General features: G+C 36.2%; 1 protein-coding gene across 1 annotated transcript in view; it reads left to right on the top strand.

Moving 5' to 3' along the window:
• The window catches only part of LOC107302947 (fibrillin-2), a gene marked incomplete at its 3' end in the record, with an annotated part of 98,496 nt that overhangs the window by 58,909 nt on the left and 21,116 nt on the right, over window positions 1–18,471 (top strand). Inside the window, exons 21-27 of the mRNA XM_015832113.1 lie at window positions 3,335–3,472; window positions 5,639–5,689; window positions 7,840–7,965; window positions 10,022–10,249; window positions 12,546–12,671; window positions 15,487–15,615; window positions 16,343–16,468. Coding sequence (XP_015687599.1) covers window positions 3,335–3,472; window positions 5,639–5,689; window positions 7,840–7,965; window positions 10,022–10,249; window positions 12,546–12,671; window positions 15,487–15,615; window positions 16,343–16,468 — 924 coding nt within the window. The remainder of the gene's footprint in view (window positions 1–3,334; window positions 3,473–5,638; window positions 5,690–7,839; window positions 7,966–10,021; window positions 10,250–12,545; window positions 12,672–15,486; window positions 15,616–16,342; window positions 16,469–18,471) is intronic.

Genomic DNA, 18,471 nt, shown 5'->3' with positions numbered 1-18,471 from the left:
GTAATATTTCTATTTCTAACAATCTATTCTTTGCGGCCTCTGACCCGACGTAGATCTCGATTGGCTCCCTGGTTCACCGAGGAGCTGAGAGAGATGAAGCGTCGGAAAAGAAGCCTAGAGAGCAGTTGGAGGGCCAGCCGAACCGAATCCGACCGAACACAGGTTAGGATACATGTTAGATCCTACCTAGTGGCGATGAGGGTGGCTAGGACTAACTACTATTCCTCGCTCATCGCGTCATCAGATAACCGCCCGGCCGCCCTCTTCAGGGTGACCCGCTCTCTCCTCCAACTGAGGGNATATTCAAACATTGAATTGATAATGTAACATTCCCTCTAACAGGTCAAAGCTTCTGTTTCTTTCAGTCTTACTCTAGCTTTCTTCCTTTGCCAACTAACTTTCCAAGTCAGACATTTGGATCATCAAATAGTTCTTCCTCTACTTTTGTATATATTATTTGAGACAAGAGAATCAATTTAGTGAAGGTATTTTTGGAAGAATCGGCCCGTTGATATTCATTAAATAGCCTCCCTCCTTCTCCAATTCCCCACAGTTCTATTGACAGCTTTCTCTTCCATTCCATCAGGTCTCCTTCCTTATTCTCCAGTAAGTTCTGAGACTTTGATTTGTAGAATGTCTGCTCCATTTCCAATATTCTCATTGTGTCTTCTAAGTCTTCATTTATCTGAGTCTGGTCACAATTTTCTTCCTTCAGATCCTCAATGTTTATGTCAGCATTTTCTATTTTTCCTTCTGTTTTCTGAGTTGCTGGTTCCTTCTCTGTATTTATTTTCTGGGTTTGTAGATTAAAATTAAAAAATGTTCTTTTGTCTCCTTTGTGTTTCTTTGAAACTCATCACGAGCTAGAGCGATTATTTTTTGTATTGATTTCAACATGGAGAGAATTTCTTTCTGTGATTCATCAGTATTTTCTTTGTAATATGGTAAACTAAGACTTCTGGAGACAGGTGTTAAAGATGGTTTTTCACCATTTAAAGTTAAGTAGGAAAAATCCATTTTATATTTTGTAAGTAGTCTTTATGAGTTTATCCAACCAACTAGCTGTTCTTAAACCTCCCCTAAGCAGATATAAGTAAAGTTCAAATTTTTCTGTCCAATGAGAAAGATATCCTTTCTGTCCAGGGAGAAAAAAAGAACCATTACAAGTTGTTTAATAATCAAGATTTATAATCCAAAGTGTTCCAAAGTGTTTCATCATATCCAGCAATAGTATATACAGTATGTCTTCTTCAGGAGAATAGATCCACAATACAGTTCTAGAAGTCAGTATTTTGGTTCATAGTTCAAACAGGCCAATTTTAAAATGATATTATTGTCTCTGCCACACAGATAAGCGGTCCCAAGCTTGTTCCATTTTCCTCAGCTGCAGATCTCAAAAGTCAGAGCTTCAAGGCCAGCCAAAGTCTTATCTCACTCTGGGCTTCAAGCCAGGTTGCTTTTAGGCAAAAATAAATTGTAGTGCCATACATTCACCACTAGATGTCATCAACGCCTTTTTTCGGTTTTTAAAACTAAAACTTTAAAAAGTTTTTTTTAAAAAAGACTTTTTTAAAAAAAGTCTTAGAAAACCCTTTTAGTCCCCAAATTTCCAAGTCATATTTATGTATTAGTTCCAAGTTAGTCTTATAGGTTTCTCCTTTTCCCCAGGTAATTAATTTGCTACTTTCCTAAGGGAATGGGGTGGAAGTTCCCTTTCCCTTCTCTTTGGGGGGAGTGCTTTGGCCAGTTTTTCAGGAAAAGATCTTAAATTCATAAAGAGAGGCTTAGATCTCACCTGGTTTCATCCACATTGCTGTAAACTTGCTTAGTAGTGCTTGGTGTCTTCCATTGACAGCAGCTTCTGACTGGTTATGCGAATGTAGCCAATCTTTTCCCCGCCAGTTTGGAGGGCTTCCTCAGTTCAAATGGGAGGGCTGCCACCCCCACCCATGATCAAACAAGGGTCCCCTCCTTGCTTGCCGCCTCTACGGGGCTGTTTTCGATACTTTTCAGGGTTCCCCAAAGGGGCGAAATCAAACGTGGAAGACGCAGCTCGTCTTCCAACGTCTGCCTTGCTGCGACGCCATAACCAGAAGCCACCCTGGTGACATTCTGATTAAAATTCTTTTTTCTTCAAGAAAATGCTACCAAACTTGAGAAAAAAGTTTCAAATTATAATGTTACAAAAAGGATTTGTCTTTTATTTAGTGAATCTTAAATATACCACAGAAAAAAATAAGATGTAATTTGCAGTTAATACATTTATTACATTTAGAAAAATCCTAATTAAAAATTTCCATTGTTTGCTGTTAATAGAAGAATTAATTTTAATTAATTACTGATAAGTCTCCTCATAAAGTGTGCCATTTAGGTGGCTCACAATAATTGAAAGCAAGAAATTATCAGAAGAACCAATTAAAGGGAATAAATCATATTAAAAAATGGCATGAAGAACAGGCTGGATAGAATGAGGCAAGGGGTTGTGCTATCCCATGCCAAAGTTCTGAGTAAGGACCCTGGTCTTCATGGCTCTTCTAAACAACAGAAGAATGTTAGGCCATCCAAATCTCCAGTCTGCTGTTCTTTAGAAGAACTGTAAACAACAAGGTCTTTAGTGAGAGACTGAGACTTCCTTGCTTCGTTCTATCTATTTGATCCAACCTACATCAAAGGTAAAATTTTCTGATAGTGAGAACAGTGAGAATCAGTGGAATGACTAGCCTCTAGAAGTTGTGAGTGCTCCAACATTGGAGGTTTTTAAGAAGAGATTGGACAGCCATTTGTCCAGAATTGTATAGGTCTTCTGCTTGGATAAGAGGTTGGACTAGAAGACCTTCAAGATCCTTTCCAACTTTCTGTATTCTGTATTTGATCTCTCATAACTATATTAAGGTGTTAATATGCTACATAAAGAACAAGTGTTAATTTAATATTATTGAAAATTAAAAAAGTAAAAGTTCAAGACCTTGCCCTGGTGTCAAAGGCATAAAGGCATTTTTTATATTCTCCCATTATAATCTATATTCTGTGTTCTAATTAGGAGAGAGGGAGATGTTTTTGCAATTATGCTGAAAAAGAAAAGAAAGAAAGAATCGTAAAGGAAAGAGGGATTTCAAAAGACAAATTGCTAGATGTATTTTGCCAAATGTTTTTGGGTATATAAATCATTGCCTCATTTATAGCAATACTATAGCAGCAAAATTTGACAAGCCAGTTTGAAAGGCTCTAGCAGTAAATTTCTACATGATCAGCAGTTATTTTGTGTTTATTTATAATGAATATGCTTTACCACAGAAGAATTAGGAAGGCCTTATTGTGTTTTAATTTACTGTAGATAGTCTGAAGGGAACATGCTGGCTGAACATCCAAGATAATCGCTGTGAAGTAAACCTTAATGGAGCTACTCTGAAATCAGAATGCTGTGCTACTCTGGGAGCTGCTTGGGGTAGCCCTTGTGAGCGTTGCGAATTTGGTATGATTTCTACTTCATGATGTTCTCTAAATCACATAGATACATAGTCTAATTAGACTTCAGCTTCAGTAGAACGTGTATACCACACAGTTTACTTGGTGTTAAAAGTATTGAAATTTTAATAGTATTATTTATTCCTGTTATTTTTTTTTGTTTTATTATTTTAATGTGCACTAGTTTTAATGTTTGTAGGCTACCCAAAGTCGTCTCTGATGCAATAGGTAGCACATAAATTTAATAAACATATTTATATGTAAGAGTATGATGGAATACTTTCAGTTTGCCTACATTTTTAAATATATAATTCTAATTTTTAGATTTCTTCGTAGATTGAAGCAAACTTTTTATTTATCTTTCTTTGAATATTGTAATGTAGTTCTCAATTAAAATAAAAGTAGTCCTCAACCTATGACCATAATTGAGCCTGGAATTATGGCTGTAGGTCATTGTAAGTGAAGGCAATGTGTGACTGGACTTGATTTTTTTTTTTTGACATCCTTTGGAGAGGTTGTTAAGCGAACACTGCTGTTCTTAAGTGAATCAGGTTTCCCGTATTTTTACTGGTAACCAGAAGTAAATGCTAGAAACAAAAAAACCTATAAACCTGCCAATCACATTCACATAACCACGGGACACTGCAGATGGCCATAAAGATAAGCCGGTTCCCAAGTTCCCAAAATGTGATTATGTGACCGAGGCAGGGGTAACCATCATAATTCAAAAATGGGTCTTAAGTAACCTGGGGGTATTCATTGTAATTTTCAATAGTTGTTAAGTAACCAGTCGTACGTTGAAGACTACCTATAGTTTTTATGTGTTGATATTTTTTTATTTCAGGTGCATTTATGCTGCTTTAATCATTCTGATTTTTGACAGCTTACAGTAAGTCCTTGACTTATGACTGTAATTGAGGCCAGAATCATAGCATTAAGTCATTGTGGTTGTTAGGTAGGTCACTACATTTTTTTGTAGTGCTCACTAATCGAACATAATAAAGCAAATCCATTTTACCCAATGGGCCTTTTTTACTGGAAACCAGAAGTAAACACCTGAAATTTGCAAAAATAAATTAAAAGATCACAGTCATGTGATCACAGGACACTGCAAATGACTATAAAGGTGATCCAGTTGCCAAGAACCCAAATGAAATCACAGGACTCTGGGGGAGTGTGCAACCATTGTCTTTGAAATTAGTCTGTAAGTAGTTTTTGGAGAGGTCTGTCATAACTTTGAATGGTCACTAAGTGACTTCTCATAAGTCAAGGACTATCTGTAGTACAGCAATATCAAAATGTCCCTCACTCTGTAGTCCCAAATGCTTTTCTAAAATGCTGTGTTTTTGGCAGCTTTTTGAGTATCAGGAGTGAAGCTACAGGTCTTATTTCTGATGTTTGGGTGTTCCTGAAAATCAAAATCAAAAACATCCTCCTAACATTGTACAGCAGCTGCAGCTGCATGATCCTGATAAAAGTTTCAGCTGCTTTAAGGAGTTATTGACATGATGCATAAACCACCCATGTGCTCTAGAGCAGGGGTAGGCAATCTTGGCTCTTTTATGACTCGTGGACTTCAACTCCCAGAATTCCTGAGCCGGCTGGCTCAGGAATTCTGGGAGTTGAAGTCCACGAGTCATAAAAGAGCCAAGGTTGCCTACCCCTGCTCTAGAGGATATTATTATATCTCTATGTTATATATTTATAAATTTAATAAATATTTTTTCTCTTCTAATCTGAAGTCCTACCTAATCTGGATATGCACAGGTATGCATGTACAAACACCCATACTTATAAAAGTGTGTTTTTTGTAAAAGTATATAAAATGTATATATTAGGGGAAAATACTGAGTATACTTCCAGTTTTTCTTTTGAAATGGGAGAAATGGGATAATGAGTAAATACATGCAAATCTGACATGGATTTATTAATATATATTTAATTAATAGAGCATGAAATATTTTGTTACTAGGTTAGTGGGATTTGCAATATCAGTCTTATTTTCTACTATTCCAACAACCACTCTCTAAGTACAATTTTCCTTAATATCGCTGATAGTAAATTTCCCCCTTTTTAAAACTGTGGTTTATCCTCTTCTAAATTAATTTGTGTAATTGTGTGTGTATGTGTCTCTGTGTGTATTTCTCTAAATGTTTCTTCTTTTTTCTTACAGATACTGCATGCCCTAGAGGATTTGCAAGAGTCAAAGGTGTTTCTTGTGAAGGTAAGCTTGTTAGCTGTTTGAGTTATTTTAACTAACAGAATGAAATGAAAGTATTTTATATGATCCATATTGCTGTTGAAATCTACTTATTGTTCTCCAATGAACACTATCTTTTATTTTAGAATAATACTGTTGCAAACTTTCCTTTGAATTGATTTCAACTCCTTCAGGTTCCAGTTATTTTCTGGCAACAGAATAGAAATGGTTCTTCTGGGAGTATTTTCCAACTTTCCAATCTAGCCTAGAGCTATGGTATTTTTTGGTTGTATCCCACTTAATTATGGACCAGATGAAATCCTGCTTAATTTTTGAGATCAGCCATGGTTGGCTACGTCCTGCTGCTTTACTAAAGAAGTCATGATGGCTTATTCAAGCACACCCATGAAGTTTTCTTGTTAGCAACATGGAAGTCCATAGTATTGTTTTCTTCCAGCTTACTTTTTGGAAGTAATAAAGCTATTTTCCCTCTTAATTGTTTCCATTATAGAAAGCTCTTTGTTTTGGAAGAGGTGGAAGGACTTAAGGCAATAATACCATTACAGCGAATGTATTTATTTAGTTATGTGTTTGTTTATTGAAGAAATTGTATATTATTCTATCCCAAGTCTTTGAGTACTAAAAGCATTAAAGCATACAATAAAGCAACTAAATCAAATTATTAAACTAGGTAGTTAAATAAATATAAATATAAAAATATTCTCTAAAACTAGTCTCAGGCAGCCACAAACATTCAGTTAAACAGAACCTTTTAAATCACTTTCTGAAAGTTCAGTGAATAAATGTCAATTGTACTTCTGGGCAAGCTGTTCCATAGCGATATATGGAGACTAGGTCCATTGGCTCCGGATCTACTTACCATATTTCTTATAAGGTTAGAACCTGAAGCATCCCTTAAAGAATTGCAGAGAATTGTTCTATTCAAAGGAGATGGTTCTAACAGTAACCAGGAATTAAGGCTTTCTAGTGCTATCCTATCACTTTGAATTGCCCTCAGAATTCTGCTTTACCCACAAAACTGGTTTTAACCTGCTAATGCAGCTATCACCTGTCAGCAAGGGAGCAATTGCCTTCTTTATTGTTTGTACTTTCTGAATGACCTTTAAAGGCAGAATGTTGTAACATTCTAATATGAAGGTGTAAGGCGAAAAGTCACTGTTGCAAAAATTTCTTGCTGTAAAAAGAGCCACAAACAACACACCAGCCAAAGCTGGTCAAAGGACCCCCTCCCTATCCATGGCTTTCACCTTTTGATCAACTGTCCAGACCTCTTTTTTCAGGTAGGGGACCAGATCTTCTAAATGACTGCCATTTAAAAAAAAATAAGTTAGCTACCTATTCTTAGGTTTAAGAAATATTTCCTAAGTGTATGTAATCAAATTCTTTGCAATTCAAAAGTTATATGAAAAATCCATTTTGAATCCTGATTTTAGCTGCAGTCTATAGAAAACAAAAAAAACCATGAATCCAACAAAATTCTAGGTTTAATCTCAACAGATATCTGCACAATCACCTCTCATTTTTTAAAAAAATAGGCCAGTTCAATTTTGACTAAATATTCAAAATAAAGTTTCACTGCTCAGTGAAGCATTGTACCCTTATTTGTACTTTCCTTTTCTTCTTTCAAAAAAATATAGCTGCATAAATAAAATGTAACTTGTTTGTAGGAAAGATACAGGTAGTCGTCGACTTACAACAGTTCATTTAGTAACCGTTCAAAGTTACAACAGCATTGAAAATAGTGACTTATGACCATTTTTCACAGTTACAACCTTTCCAGCATCCCCATGATCATGTGATCAAACTTCAGAGCTTGGCAACTGGTTCATATTTATGACCGTTGATGTGTTCCAAGGTCATATGATCACCTTTTGTAACCTTCTGACAAGCAAAGTCAATGGGGAAGCCATATTTACTTAACAATCAGGTTACTGACTAATCAGCTGCAGTAATTCATTTAACAACTGTGGCAAGAAAAGTCGTAAAATGAGGCAAAACTCACTTAACAAAAGTTTCACTTAATGACAAAATTTTTGGGTTCAATTGTGGTCTTAAGTCGAGGACTACCTGTACTATCTTATATTTCTGATATACAGTATGGGTATAAGAGTAGATAGTAAACTCGCTTTTATATCTATCTATCTATCTATCAGATGTAAATGAGTGTGAAGTTTTTCCGGGGGTGTGTCCCAATGGGCGGTGCATCAACAGCAGAGGCTCTTTTCACTGTGAGTGTCCCAGCAGTCTGACATTGGATGGAACTGGCAGGGTGTGTTTAGGTGAGTATTCAAGATATTTCTCTTAAGCTTCTATCTACCTACATAAGCCACTACAAGTTACGCAGTGAAAGAGATTCTCAACTTTTATCACTCACGCACGTTAGCCTTTTCCAGTCTGTTATCATCCAAATGCCGTAGAGCTGCAAATCTCAGAATCTTAGATGTCTTTGTTAACTGAAGAAAAATGAGATAGAACAGATATTTTTTGCATTTATTGTGCACATGTTCAGGTTTAACTTCAGATTCAGATTGGCTAAACACAAGAATTACACATAATTAGAAGTATGTGCACACACAAACACAAACATACACACACACGTACATGCATACTTACATTCACATATATTGATCATACTTATTGGAAAGGAAATCTGTTAATAAATGGACATTGCTTCCACCAAAACCTCTTCTCAATATCATAGAATGACCGAAATGCTCAGGAAAAACTTTGCAATAGCCTCTGTTTTGTTTTTATTGGTTCATTTGCAGATGTACTTTCCACCTACTTCTTAGAATTTCACATTATATTTGTACTTGTTAAATGTCAGCATTTTGTAAACATATTGAATTAATTTTACAAAACAACTACATGACAATAAAATTAAAAACAGAGCTATGTCTCTCTCACCACAAAATAACATATATAACTTTTCTAATTCTGTTATAAAGTAGAAATATATTCGGAATAGATCCGTGGTGGCGAACCTATGGCACGCGTGCCACAGGCGGCACGCGGAGCCGTCCCTAGTGGCACGCGAGCCATTGCTGGGCTGAGCTGCTTCCCTCCTCCGCTTCACCCATGCACAGTGCTTCGTGCTCTCTGCGCATGCGCAGCTCTTCATGCACTCTGCACATGCGCAGCTCTCCGGGGGGGTGGCTGTTTGGTTTTTATTCCCCTCCCATCTGTTGGGTGGTTGCAGCAGGTTTTGGTCTCTTCTGTCGTGCTTTGAGGTTACCCACAAAGCACGTTTGTTTGGGGGGGATCCCCACTCTAGTTGCTAAGCTTGCTTAAACCCTCTTCCCCCTCCTCCTCCTCATCAGAGCCCCCCTTTGTCTGCAACCAGCCCCAGCCCCTGCCTCGCCTTGCCTTGCCCCACGGCAATGGCACCCCTTCCCTGCCCCCTCCCTTGCCTCACCTCACCCTGCAGGACGAGCCTCCTACCCACTGCCCCCACCCGCCAGAGAACCCCTGGATCTCCCCCAATCCTACCTGCCCGGCCCCCATAGGCATCCCTCTCCAGGAGCGACATCGAGGTGGCCACGCCCACCCAGACTACGCCCACCCATGCTACCATGACTACCATAGCCACACCCATTTGGTGGCCATGCCCACTTGGTGGCCACGCCCCTGGCACTCGGCGATGCATAAGTGGGTTTCGGGTTGCAGTTTGGGCACTCGGTCTCAAAAAGGTTCGCCACCACTGGAATAGATAATACACCTAAAATTACTTCTAAAAAGATAGACATCTGCAGGTCTATCTTGTCAGGATGAAGAAAGCAGCATGGTGATGTTACAACTGCAGGTTCTGCTCCTTTTGTACATGCATGCAATGTTATAATGAATATACAAAAAGTCAGGTCTTACAACATAAATCTACCATGCTGTTTTCATAATTCTGCCCCCTTGTGTATATGCTGCTTTGTAGTAAATTCTACGATATTGAGAATACTTTTTTAAAGAAGTATTTAACAGTCTCCTATAATTTATTATTATTATTAATCCATAAGAAAGACTTTTGTATTTTTGAATTCATATTTAATTTGGATTAATTATAATTAATATTTATTAGATTTGACTTAAGTACAATTGGAAATCTTTCATATTAATTTGCATATCTGCTCACATAATGAGCATCATATATACCCGTTATGTGAATGCGCATGCTGATTAACATTCTCTTACTTTGAACTGGCAGTAAACTAATCAACACATTTGAATATAGTTTTAATGTTCCCAATGGACCACAGGGGTTGGAGACCCTTGGCTTACAGCATATACAAATAAATGCAGCAGAAACACTTCCACATGTGATGATGCTTTTAATGACACATGTAGATATCCGAATGGAGCAGTGTTATCTGAGATGGGATGAAGATGACTGTGTTCAACCTGTACCTGGAAAATTCCGTATGGACACATGTTGCTGTGCTATAGGTGGTGCTTGGGGTTCAGATTGCGAGGAATGCTCCAAGCCAGGCACAAAAGAATATGAAGACTTATGCCCCAGAGGTCCAGGCTTTTCCAACCGTGGGGACATTTTAACTGGAAGGCCATTTTACAAAGGTAAGGAATAATTTTCAGACAAACCTTATGTACTTCATTGATATTTTTTTTTAATTCCATTAACAAGGACTCATAATCCACCAACTACAGGTAGTTCTCAACTTACAACAGTTCATTTAGTGACCATTCAAAGTTACAACAGCACTAAAAAAAGTGACTTATGACTATTTTTCACACTTATGACCGTTGCAGCATCCCTATAGTCATTTGATCAAAATTCAGATGCTTGGCAGCTGACTCATATTTATGATAGTTGCATTGTCCTGGGTTTATGTGATCTCCTTTTGTGACCTTCTGACAAGCAAAGTCAGTGGAGAAGCCAGATTTACTTAACAACCGTGTTACTAACTTAACAACTGCAATGATTCACTTAACAACTCTGGCAAGAAAAGTCATGAAATGGGGCAAAACTCACTTAACAAATCTCTTACTTAACACAGACATTTTGGTCTCAATTGTGGTCGTAAGTTGAGAACTACCTGTATAATTTTAACAGATAGCTTTTGATAAAAAATGAAGTCCTTTTATGAGATACACAATTGTTGAAACAATCAACATAGGCCCAGTCTCTTCCTTCCTTTGCTATGCTTGGAGGATCTTCTCCAAAACATATGAAATATTATATGCCGTACATGATGCAATTATTCAAGCAAAAACAAATAAGCATTCTCTTTTGTCTTTTCTCGTCTTTTGAAGCAGCTACAAAGGATTGTGAATTTGGTGAGGAATGAAAGTTCTTTCCCCAGAGATATTTTCCGCTCAAAATCATATTCCAAAACCATACATTTTCTCTCTCAAATGAGAAATAGCTGAGAAAAGTGTTTTTGACTGGGAAAATGGTTAGAAAAGAAACATTTAAGCACAGCATTCCTAACAGATGTTTTTCGTTACAGTTGTCAGGAAACTACTAAATACATCTGCCTTATAAGGTCTAGTTTTACCATTGTGTAATTGAAAGGCAACTGTGGAAAGTACCACTGTATCCAAGATGACAAAAGGTTCTTTCAAAAGTTGTGAAATATACAAGTGTTATATAGTCCTATGCATGGCATTAGTAGCACTTATCCAAGTCTTTATGTATTGAATTGCAGCCAAAGAGATTTTGTTCAATTCAGTATTTTTATCTCTGGGTTTTTGAATCAGATATAATCATAAATACAATAATATTTCTTTATACAGTCAACTGAATTATTGAGCCTAATTTTCTGTGAAGGAATGAAATTATTTGGAATACACATTTATAATTCCCAGACTACTGTCTGAATAATTAGGGGGCCCTCTTAGAAATGCAAGATTTGGCCATGTAACCTTAATCTATCCCTTTGTTCTTTATTCTTTTCCAGGCAGCATTTTCAGACACTGTTTGCCATGGCTCTCATTCTACAGCTGAGAGGTCAAAATCACTCATTTGGCTTCTGTACCTAAAGCAGCCAATTGAGAGCTCTCCACTCAAATGTAGTGCTTTAATCATTAAACCAAGCTGCCTTTCCTTAGGATTTTGTTTGTTTGTTTTTGTTTTCTTTTGTTTTTGCATTTTACTAATCTTAACTCCTGCTAACTATGTGGACAAGCATGTGCAGTTTTCTAGGCAATATTTTGAGAAATGGTTTTTTTTGTACAAAAACATCCCTTCTGTATGCAGGATGTTATTACTTTAATGATGACTTCACAAACTTGCTTGGTAATTTAATGATTTAATTGCCCACATCAGTTTTTGAATATGAATATATCTGAGACTCGTATCTTCAAAACTATTTTATCAGAATAAATCTATATCTTTTCTTATTTATCTAAGTGATACATTATTAACTGCCAATCACAAAGAAGCACAATTCCTAATTTTAAACAATGATATCTTCCTTGTTCATCATATTAAAGCAAAAATGAAAGAGTTTACTATGCACTTTGAGGAAGTATGGTTTCATAACCAATTCCCAGTGGTCTGAATTTTTTTTGGATAATTATTTTGTGATGAAAAGATCTACAAAATAAATACAAGGCATCCAAACGAATGGAAACATTAAAACCATTAATCACTTATTTACAGTGCTTTTTTTGTAAAAAAAAAAAAAAAAAAAGGTGCCGGAACTCACACGTGTCATACAACTTGCCTTGCCTACCCTACAAGGTTCCATCCAAAAAAGGTGCTGAAACTCCGTTCTCGGCGTTCTATGACAAAAAAAGCCCTGCTTATTTATAATAATCCAGATGTATTCCTTTGGTGTATGAGTATATTTTTCTATTTGATAAATAACCTCTTGTACCCATAAAGTATGCATTTATTTTCTTGTTGCAGATATAAATGAATGTAAAATGTTTTCTGGCTTGTGCACAAATGGCAAATGTAGAAATACAATTGGAAGCTTCAAATGTAGATGTAACAATGGATTTGCACTTGATATGGAAGAGAGAAATTGTACAGGTAAATTTGAGGTGGGATTACATTGCTTTATCAGTTAAGAGACTCTTATTGCTGTCATTTCATGTGCAGAGATCTTGTAATCTTGAAAAGCGTTGATGTCAATCTCTAATCTTCATTAGAAAACTAAAACATTGTTTTTCTCAACATTCCTACAATCTAAATTTAGATGATATGTAATTTTGAACAGTTAGATAACCAGATAGTAAAGATTTGAGTAGTTTTGCTCCGCCTTCCATTTTTCTACTAAAACTAATAAATTTTTGTACATTTTTCATTTTAAAAATATTTTGAAAAATATTTACGCACTGGCCTGTCTACAGGTGTTTAAGATCTACACTGTGTGAATTCGATGTTTGTAAGTAAGATTGTGCATGCTTTGAAAATGATTCAGAAGTGTTTTGGACCTCTCATGTAAACAACTGTTTGCTATTCATTAAAGCAGGCTAACTTTTCAGGCTCCCATACTGCTTTATGGGAGTATACTGCTTTAAAAATGGAAAAGTTGGGCTACTTTAATGAAAAGCAGAAAATAATTTCTTCCAAATCATTTCAGCCTTGGAGGTAAAAGAGCTAAATACTTTCCAATAGTTACTAGCCCCTGGCCCTGAGGCCTTCTTGCTCTGTCTTCTCTTTGCAGGCATTGTTAATTCTTTGCTCTTCAAGGAGAACTGTTAATGAGAGAACATACAAAAGCAACACATTTTTCTTCAGTTCTTTTGTCTTTGATAGATTATATTAATGTGAAGCATGCCTATAGAAGATATTTATCTCAATTTATCACATAATGCCACAATTTAAAAATGCTAAACCCACATTTTGCACTGTAGTCCTAGATCGCCACATTCTGTCACTAATATAGTCTGTGTGTCTTTTTAAAAATACAGATCTCACATTTTTTAATGTAAAGAGAAAAGCATAGGTAAGACTTGTTAACAGTAGAATGCTTAGAAAGATTTCTTAAAATATAATTGTACCACTGTATTTAAAATAACAATAGTACTAATGGAAAAAAATGGAAAACTTTCACAGAGGCAAGAGAAAAGGCAGGTTATTTAAATTATCATCAACTGGCTAAGTTGTTTAAATATGGCTTCAACCTTTCTAAATAAATCACTGTTCAACATTGTTCTGAAAGGAGAAATAATTCTTTAACATCTAAAAAAATCTGAGAGTTAGTTAGGGGCTTTATACATCTGTGAAGAATAGTTGGCTGCATTGTGGGTGGCTGCACATTTAAAGTGAAAAGAAGTTTGTTCTGGAACGATGGAAATTAAATCACCAGAGTAATGTAAAATGTGTGTGGCAAGACATGTAAATCAAGGTTTTCTTGGTATTAATATTGCTGTAGCAGTTATTTCCTTGTTTATATAATGATTGTTTTCCTTGTTTTTATAAAGATTGCATTCATAAAAATGTTCCTGCCAAACTTAATTTAAAGTTTGGAAAGAAAAAGTTACCCTGAATTCTTACATCCTATCACGTATCAGGAGGAGTTTCTATTTCTCTGAGATAAAGTCACCTCATCACTAGAAGAAAGGTCAATTCTCTCATTAGGGGAGCCAGGCCAGTTTCCCAGTCCAGTTAAATAAAAAAAAAAATAGAGCCCACATTATACTCATGCTATTATATTATACTCAACACATTTTCCTTCCTTTCTTTTCTCTCATAATGTGTAGTGAGGGATTTGAATGTCAGCTGAGTAAATCAGGAAGAGGCCTTGTATGCTGTTCATGAGAGACCTCCTGACTGCTCTTTTCTTTGTGTCAGAACCATGCATAAGTTATTTTTTCCTCCTGTTCTGCCTGCTAGATTGGGAACAGTATACTTGAAACCTTCCTTCAGTCTTAGAATTTAGATTGGCTCGTCTCACTTCCTTTCTAGTCCAGCCAATTTGAGAAGAAACTATGTGCCTGCCCTCCTCTACATTCATTAGTAAGGGTGGGCAAGCTTTCTGCCATTTTTTCTGCAGTTTAAAGCAGAAAAGAAAATGCAGCAAAAGAAGGCTTATTGGTTGCCATACTTGACAGTCAACTATCTGGAGATCAACAGAGCAATGTGAAAGAGGTGCATTTCAATATCAATCAATCAATAAGGCCTTTGGTTTTCCTCCTGACAGTATCTATCTGTCTGTCTAACCGTCCCTCCAACCACTATATATCCATCCACCCACCCACCCACCCAGACCAAGTTATAAAATTAACATGCATATTACAGATATGATAGACAGCACCAAAAAGTTTATGAATATCAACATAAATATATATATAGTTCTGGTTGTGGTTATTGTAAATTCAAATGCTAATTAACATTAACAGGGCCTCCAGAATGAACACTAGTTCATGTTACCTGTTTCCAGATTCGTATAAAGGTGGATGGCATAGCATAGATCTAGACCACCCTTACTGCAGACTCCATGATATATCTATTTGGGATACTTGTGGTATTATTTTCCACAGTGCAGATAGTATCCTAGGAGCCCAATAAGGTTAACTTCTACCCACGTTATAAGAATAGGTCATTTGCTTATAAATAATTCCAGGAGAAAAATGGAGAAGTTTGAGAAGAATGAAAAGGAATAAAGAATGATTGGTTGTCAATAATTGTAGAAATTACAGGTTATAGCAGTGCATCCTTTCATTATATAAATATCACCTTCTTGTTTCAGTCATCATTCTTCCAATCAGTTTCAATAATTGTAAGGCTCCTAGTGCCTCTGCATTTGAACGGTATTCTTGTCTCTGTTCTTTGGAGAACTAATTTATTTGATGCTTATGTTACAATAACATGTTGTTTCTTTTTTTTATTCTGGAACTAGATATTGATGAATGCCGTATCTCACCTGATCTTTGTGGAAGTGGCACTTGTGTCAACACTCCAGGAAGTTTTGAGTGTGAATGCTTTGAGGGCTATGAAAGTGGATTTATGATGATGAAAAACTGTATGGGTGAGTGGTGGAGTTTTTGTACAGTTTTTTTCCAGCTTCAAATTCTCCACATGTGTTGGACTGAGAATTCTTACAATTGGGGTACAACAATTTTATAATGTTATGTTACGTTACGTTACGTTACGTTACGTTACATAGGTCCCCCACTCTTCGGCCATGGTCCACTATCAAGTCTTCAGCCATTCGGAATTGGGCCGTGGAAGTGGTGGGCAAGCACATGCGCCTGCATACCCACTATTAAACTAAATAGTGGCCTCTCTACAGAAAAAGATTTTTCAGGAATAGCAAAAGTTCACATACTACTTGCGAAAAACACGTGGGCCTTAGCACCTATTTTGCTGCTTATAGTCTAAACAAATCTCCAAAAAAGGTGGTACACGATCCTTTTGTATATATTAGAATATATAAAAGAACCTCAGAAATAGCAGTAAAGGAAATCTCAACATATTGGATTTTAAAAGTCTAAATAGGATTTTGTAAGCATCGAATTACCCATATTCCTGTCATATCATTATTCTGTTGCTTTGCATGTACACTGAGAGCTTCTGCACTGGAGACAAATTCCTTGTGTGTCTAATCACACTTGGCCAAATAAAGTATTCTATTATTGTTATAAAATGTAGACGAGATAAATTGTTATTGTTTTTATAAACAGGGTCTTAGAATGTAATTGTTTCTTGTTGCTTCCCTTTATTGGCAATTAACATGTCTTTTAAAATCTTTTCAGACATAGATGAATGTGAACGTAACCCCCTTCTTTGTAGAGGGGGGAAATGCTTGAATACTGAAGGAAGCTTTCAGTGTGACTGTCCTCTTGGGCATGAATTATCTTCATCACGTGAAGAATGTGTGGGTAAGTTTCATGCATTTATGAATACATTATTTTGTGAATAAATAACCTATGATGTTGCAATAGCATAATATAAATTTGTCCACTAATGCATTAAAAATTGTTTTGCCTGGACCATTTGGATTACCTATATACCCGTCATATTGTTTCCTTTTAGGGAAAGCAGTGTTACGAAAATTTCAGAACAGAAGAAACAAATAAACAAAAGAAAATAAAAACAAGATATAAAAGAAAATAAAATTAACTAAATCTAACTTACACTAACACCATTCACTATAATTTTCAATACTTTTCTATCCTTAATGCTTCCAACAAATCCACCACTGAGAGAGGACTGTAAAGCACTGTGAAGCAGTATATAATCTATATATAAAATACCAAAGCACTTAGACTTATATATTGCTTCACAGTGCTTTACAGCTCTCTCTAAGCAGTTTACAGAGTCAGCATATTGTCCCCAACAATCTGGGTCCTCATTTTACCAACCTTAGAAGGATGGAAGGCGGTGAGACTCGAGCGGTATTGCGGAATTAGCCTGCAATACTGCATTCTAATCATTGCGCCATCACGGCTAATATATTTATAATAAACTAGCTGTACCCGGCCACGCGTTGCTGTGACTCAGTCTGGTTAAATGGAAAAGAAAGAAAAGAGAAAGCGCACGTTTATAATATGTTTAATTTCACAATGCTTGTGGGCATACAATATACATCCAACAGATGGCGCTGTTTTTCAAAAAAAGCATGTTTTACCTGTCACAGGTGTGACATCTATATAATAATAGGTATATAAAAACATGCGCGTATTTGAATGCAACGTTGTGTCAAAATTTTAAAGCAGTCAGTGAAGAACTTTCGGAGATTTAAGATTTTGAACAAACAAACATTTACATTTTTATTTATGTATAAGAAGAAGATATACTAAAGAAAATTGAATGAGTTAAGAGTTAGTAATTCTTAACTCATTTGCTTTTCTTTAGTACATTTGTTTTGTGATTATAGTTCAGTGTAATTTACGCCAGCAGTAGTTGTTAAACCCACCATCCAGTTACAACTGATGAAGCTTATTGGATGAGAAGGGAAATAAATGTCTTCTTCCTCCTCCTCAAGGAAAAAAAAGTCCAGTTGCCTTTTGAAAAGCACCTTTGAGATAAGCATTCCATTTACTCTCATACATTCTTTACTTTCATATTGTACTGCTTTTACCCCATTCATTAACCAACCTTCAGCTCCATATTGTTCTACAATTTGGGCTTTTCATCCTGTCTTAAATCTAGAAAAATATAATTATTTTTTTTCTTAAATAATTCATGATAATTTTCCTAAATCAGTTGTGTATAATTGTATTTAAACAAACATTTTACAATGACCTGCTGAAAAGCACAATCATATACATATACAGTACATCTGCCCAGTATAGTGGTTCATTGCAATTCCAAAGTTTAGTCTGGTCATTCCTTGTATATTTAATCACAGTTCTGTCCCAACTTCTTTCCAGTTACAATTAAAAATATAACATATAGTTTTTACATTCATTCCTAAGTTTTCCTTCTAAATCTTTGTTCCATCATCAATCAGGATGCATTCTCAAAAACAAATGCATTGTTATATTCATTGCATAAACAAACTGCATCCATATTTTAGCACCTCTAGAGTTATGCCAACTATACTTGCAACATTTTTACATCAGTTCTCATCATCTTATTCTCAGACAGTAATACATAAAGGATATCAGATTTCGGTCTACCTGTTTATCTATTGTAGCTTTTTTGTCAAAAGGATAACTGAAAATAGAACAGAACACGGGAGGACTTCCGGTGGCAGGCGACTTCGTCGGACGCAGCTGTTTGCTGCCTCCCGCCTGTTTCAGCGTAAAAGCCGTTTTGACAGCCAGCATCAGCTGTCAAACGGCTTGATACCCTTCCCCTGGGCATAAGGGGATAGGTGAGCTGCCCGGGGTAGGAGTTGAGTTCCCGAGTCGTCCCTTGTGGACGATGTAGGTTAGAA

Source organism: Protobothrops mucrosquamatus, unplaced genomic scaffold, assembly GCF_001527695.2.
Source record: "Protobothrops mucrosquamatus isolate PMUCROS unplaced genomic scaffold, P.Mucros_1.0 scaffold_306, whole genome shotgun sequence".
Classification (NCBI taxonomy): domain Eukaryota; kingdom Metazoa; phylum Chordata; class Lepidosauria; order Squamata; family Viperidae; genus Protobothrops; species Protobothrops mucrosquamatus.
This window is presented reverse-complemented; position numbering and strand designations above follow the sequence as displayed.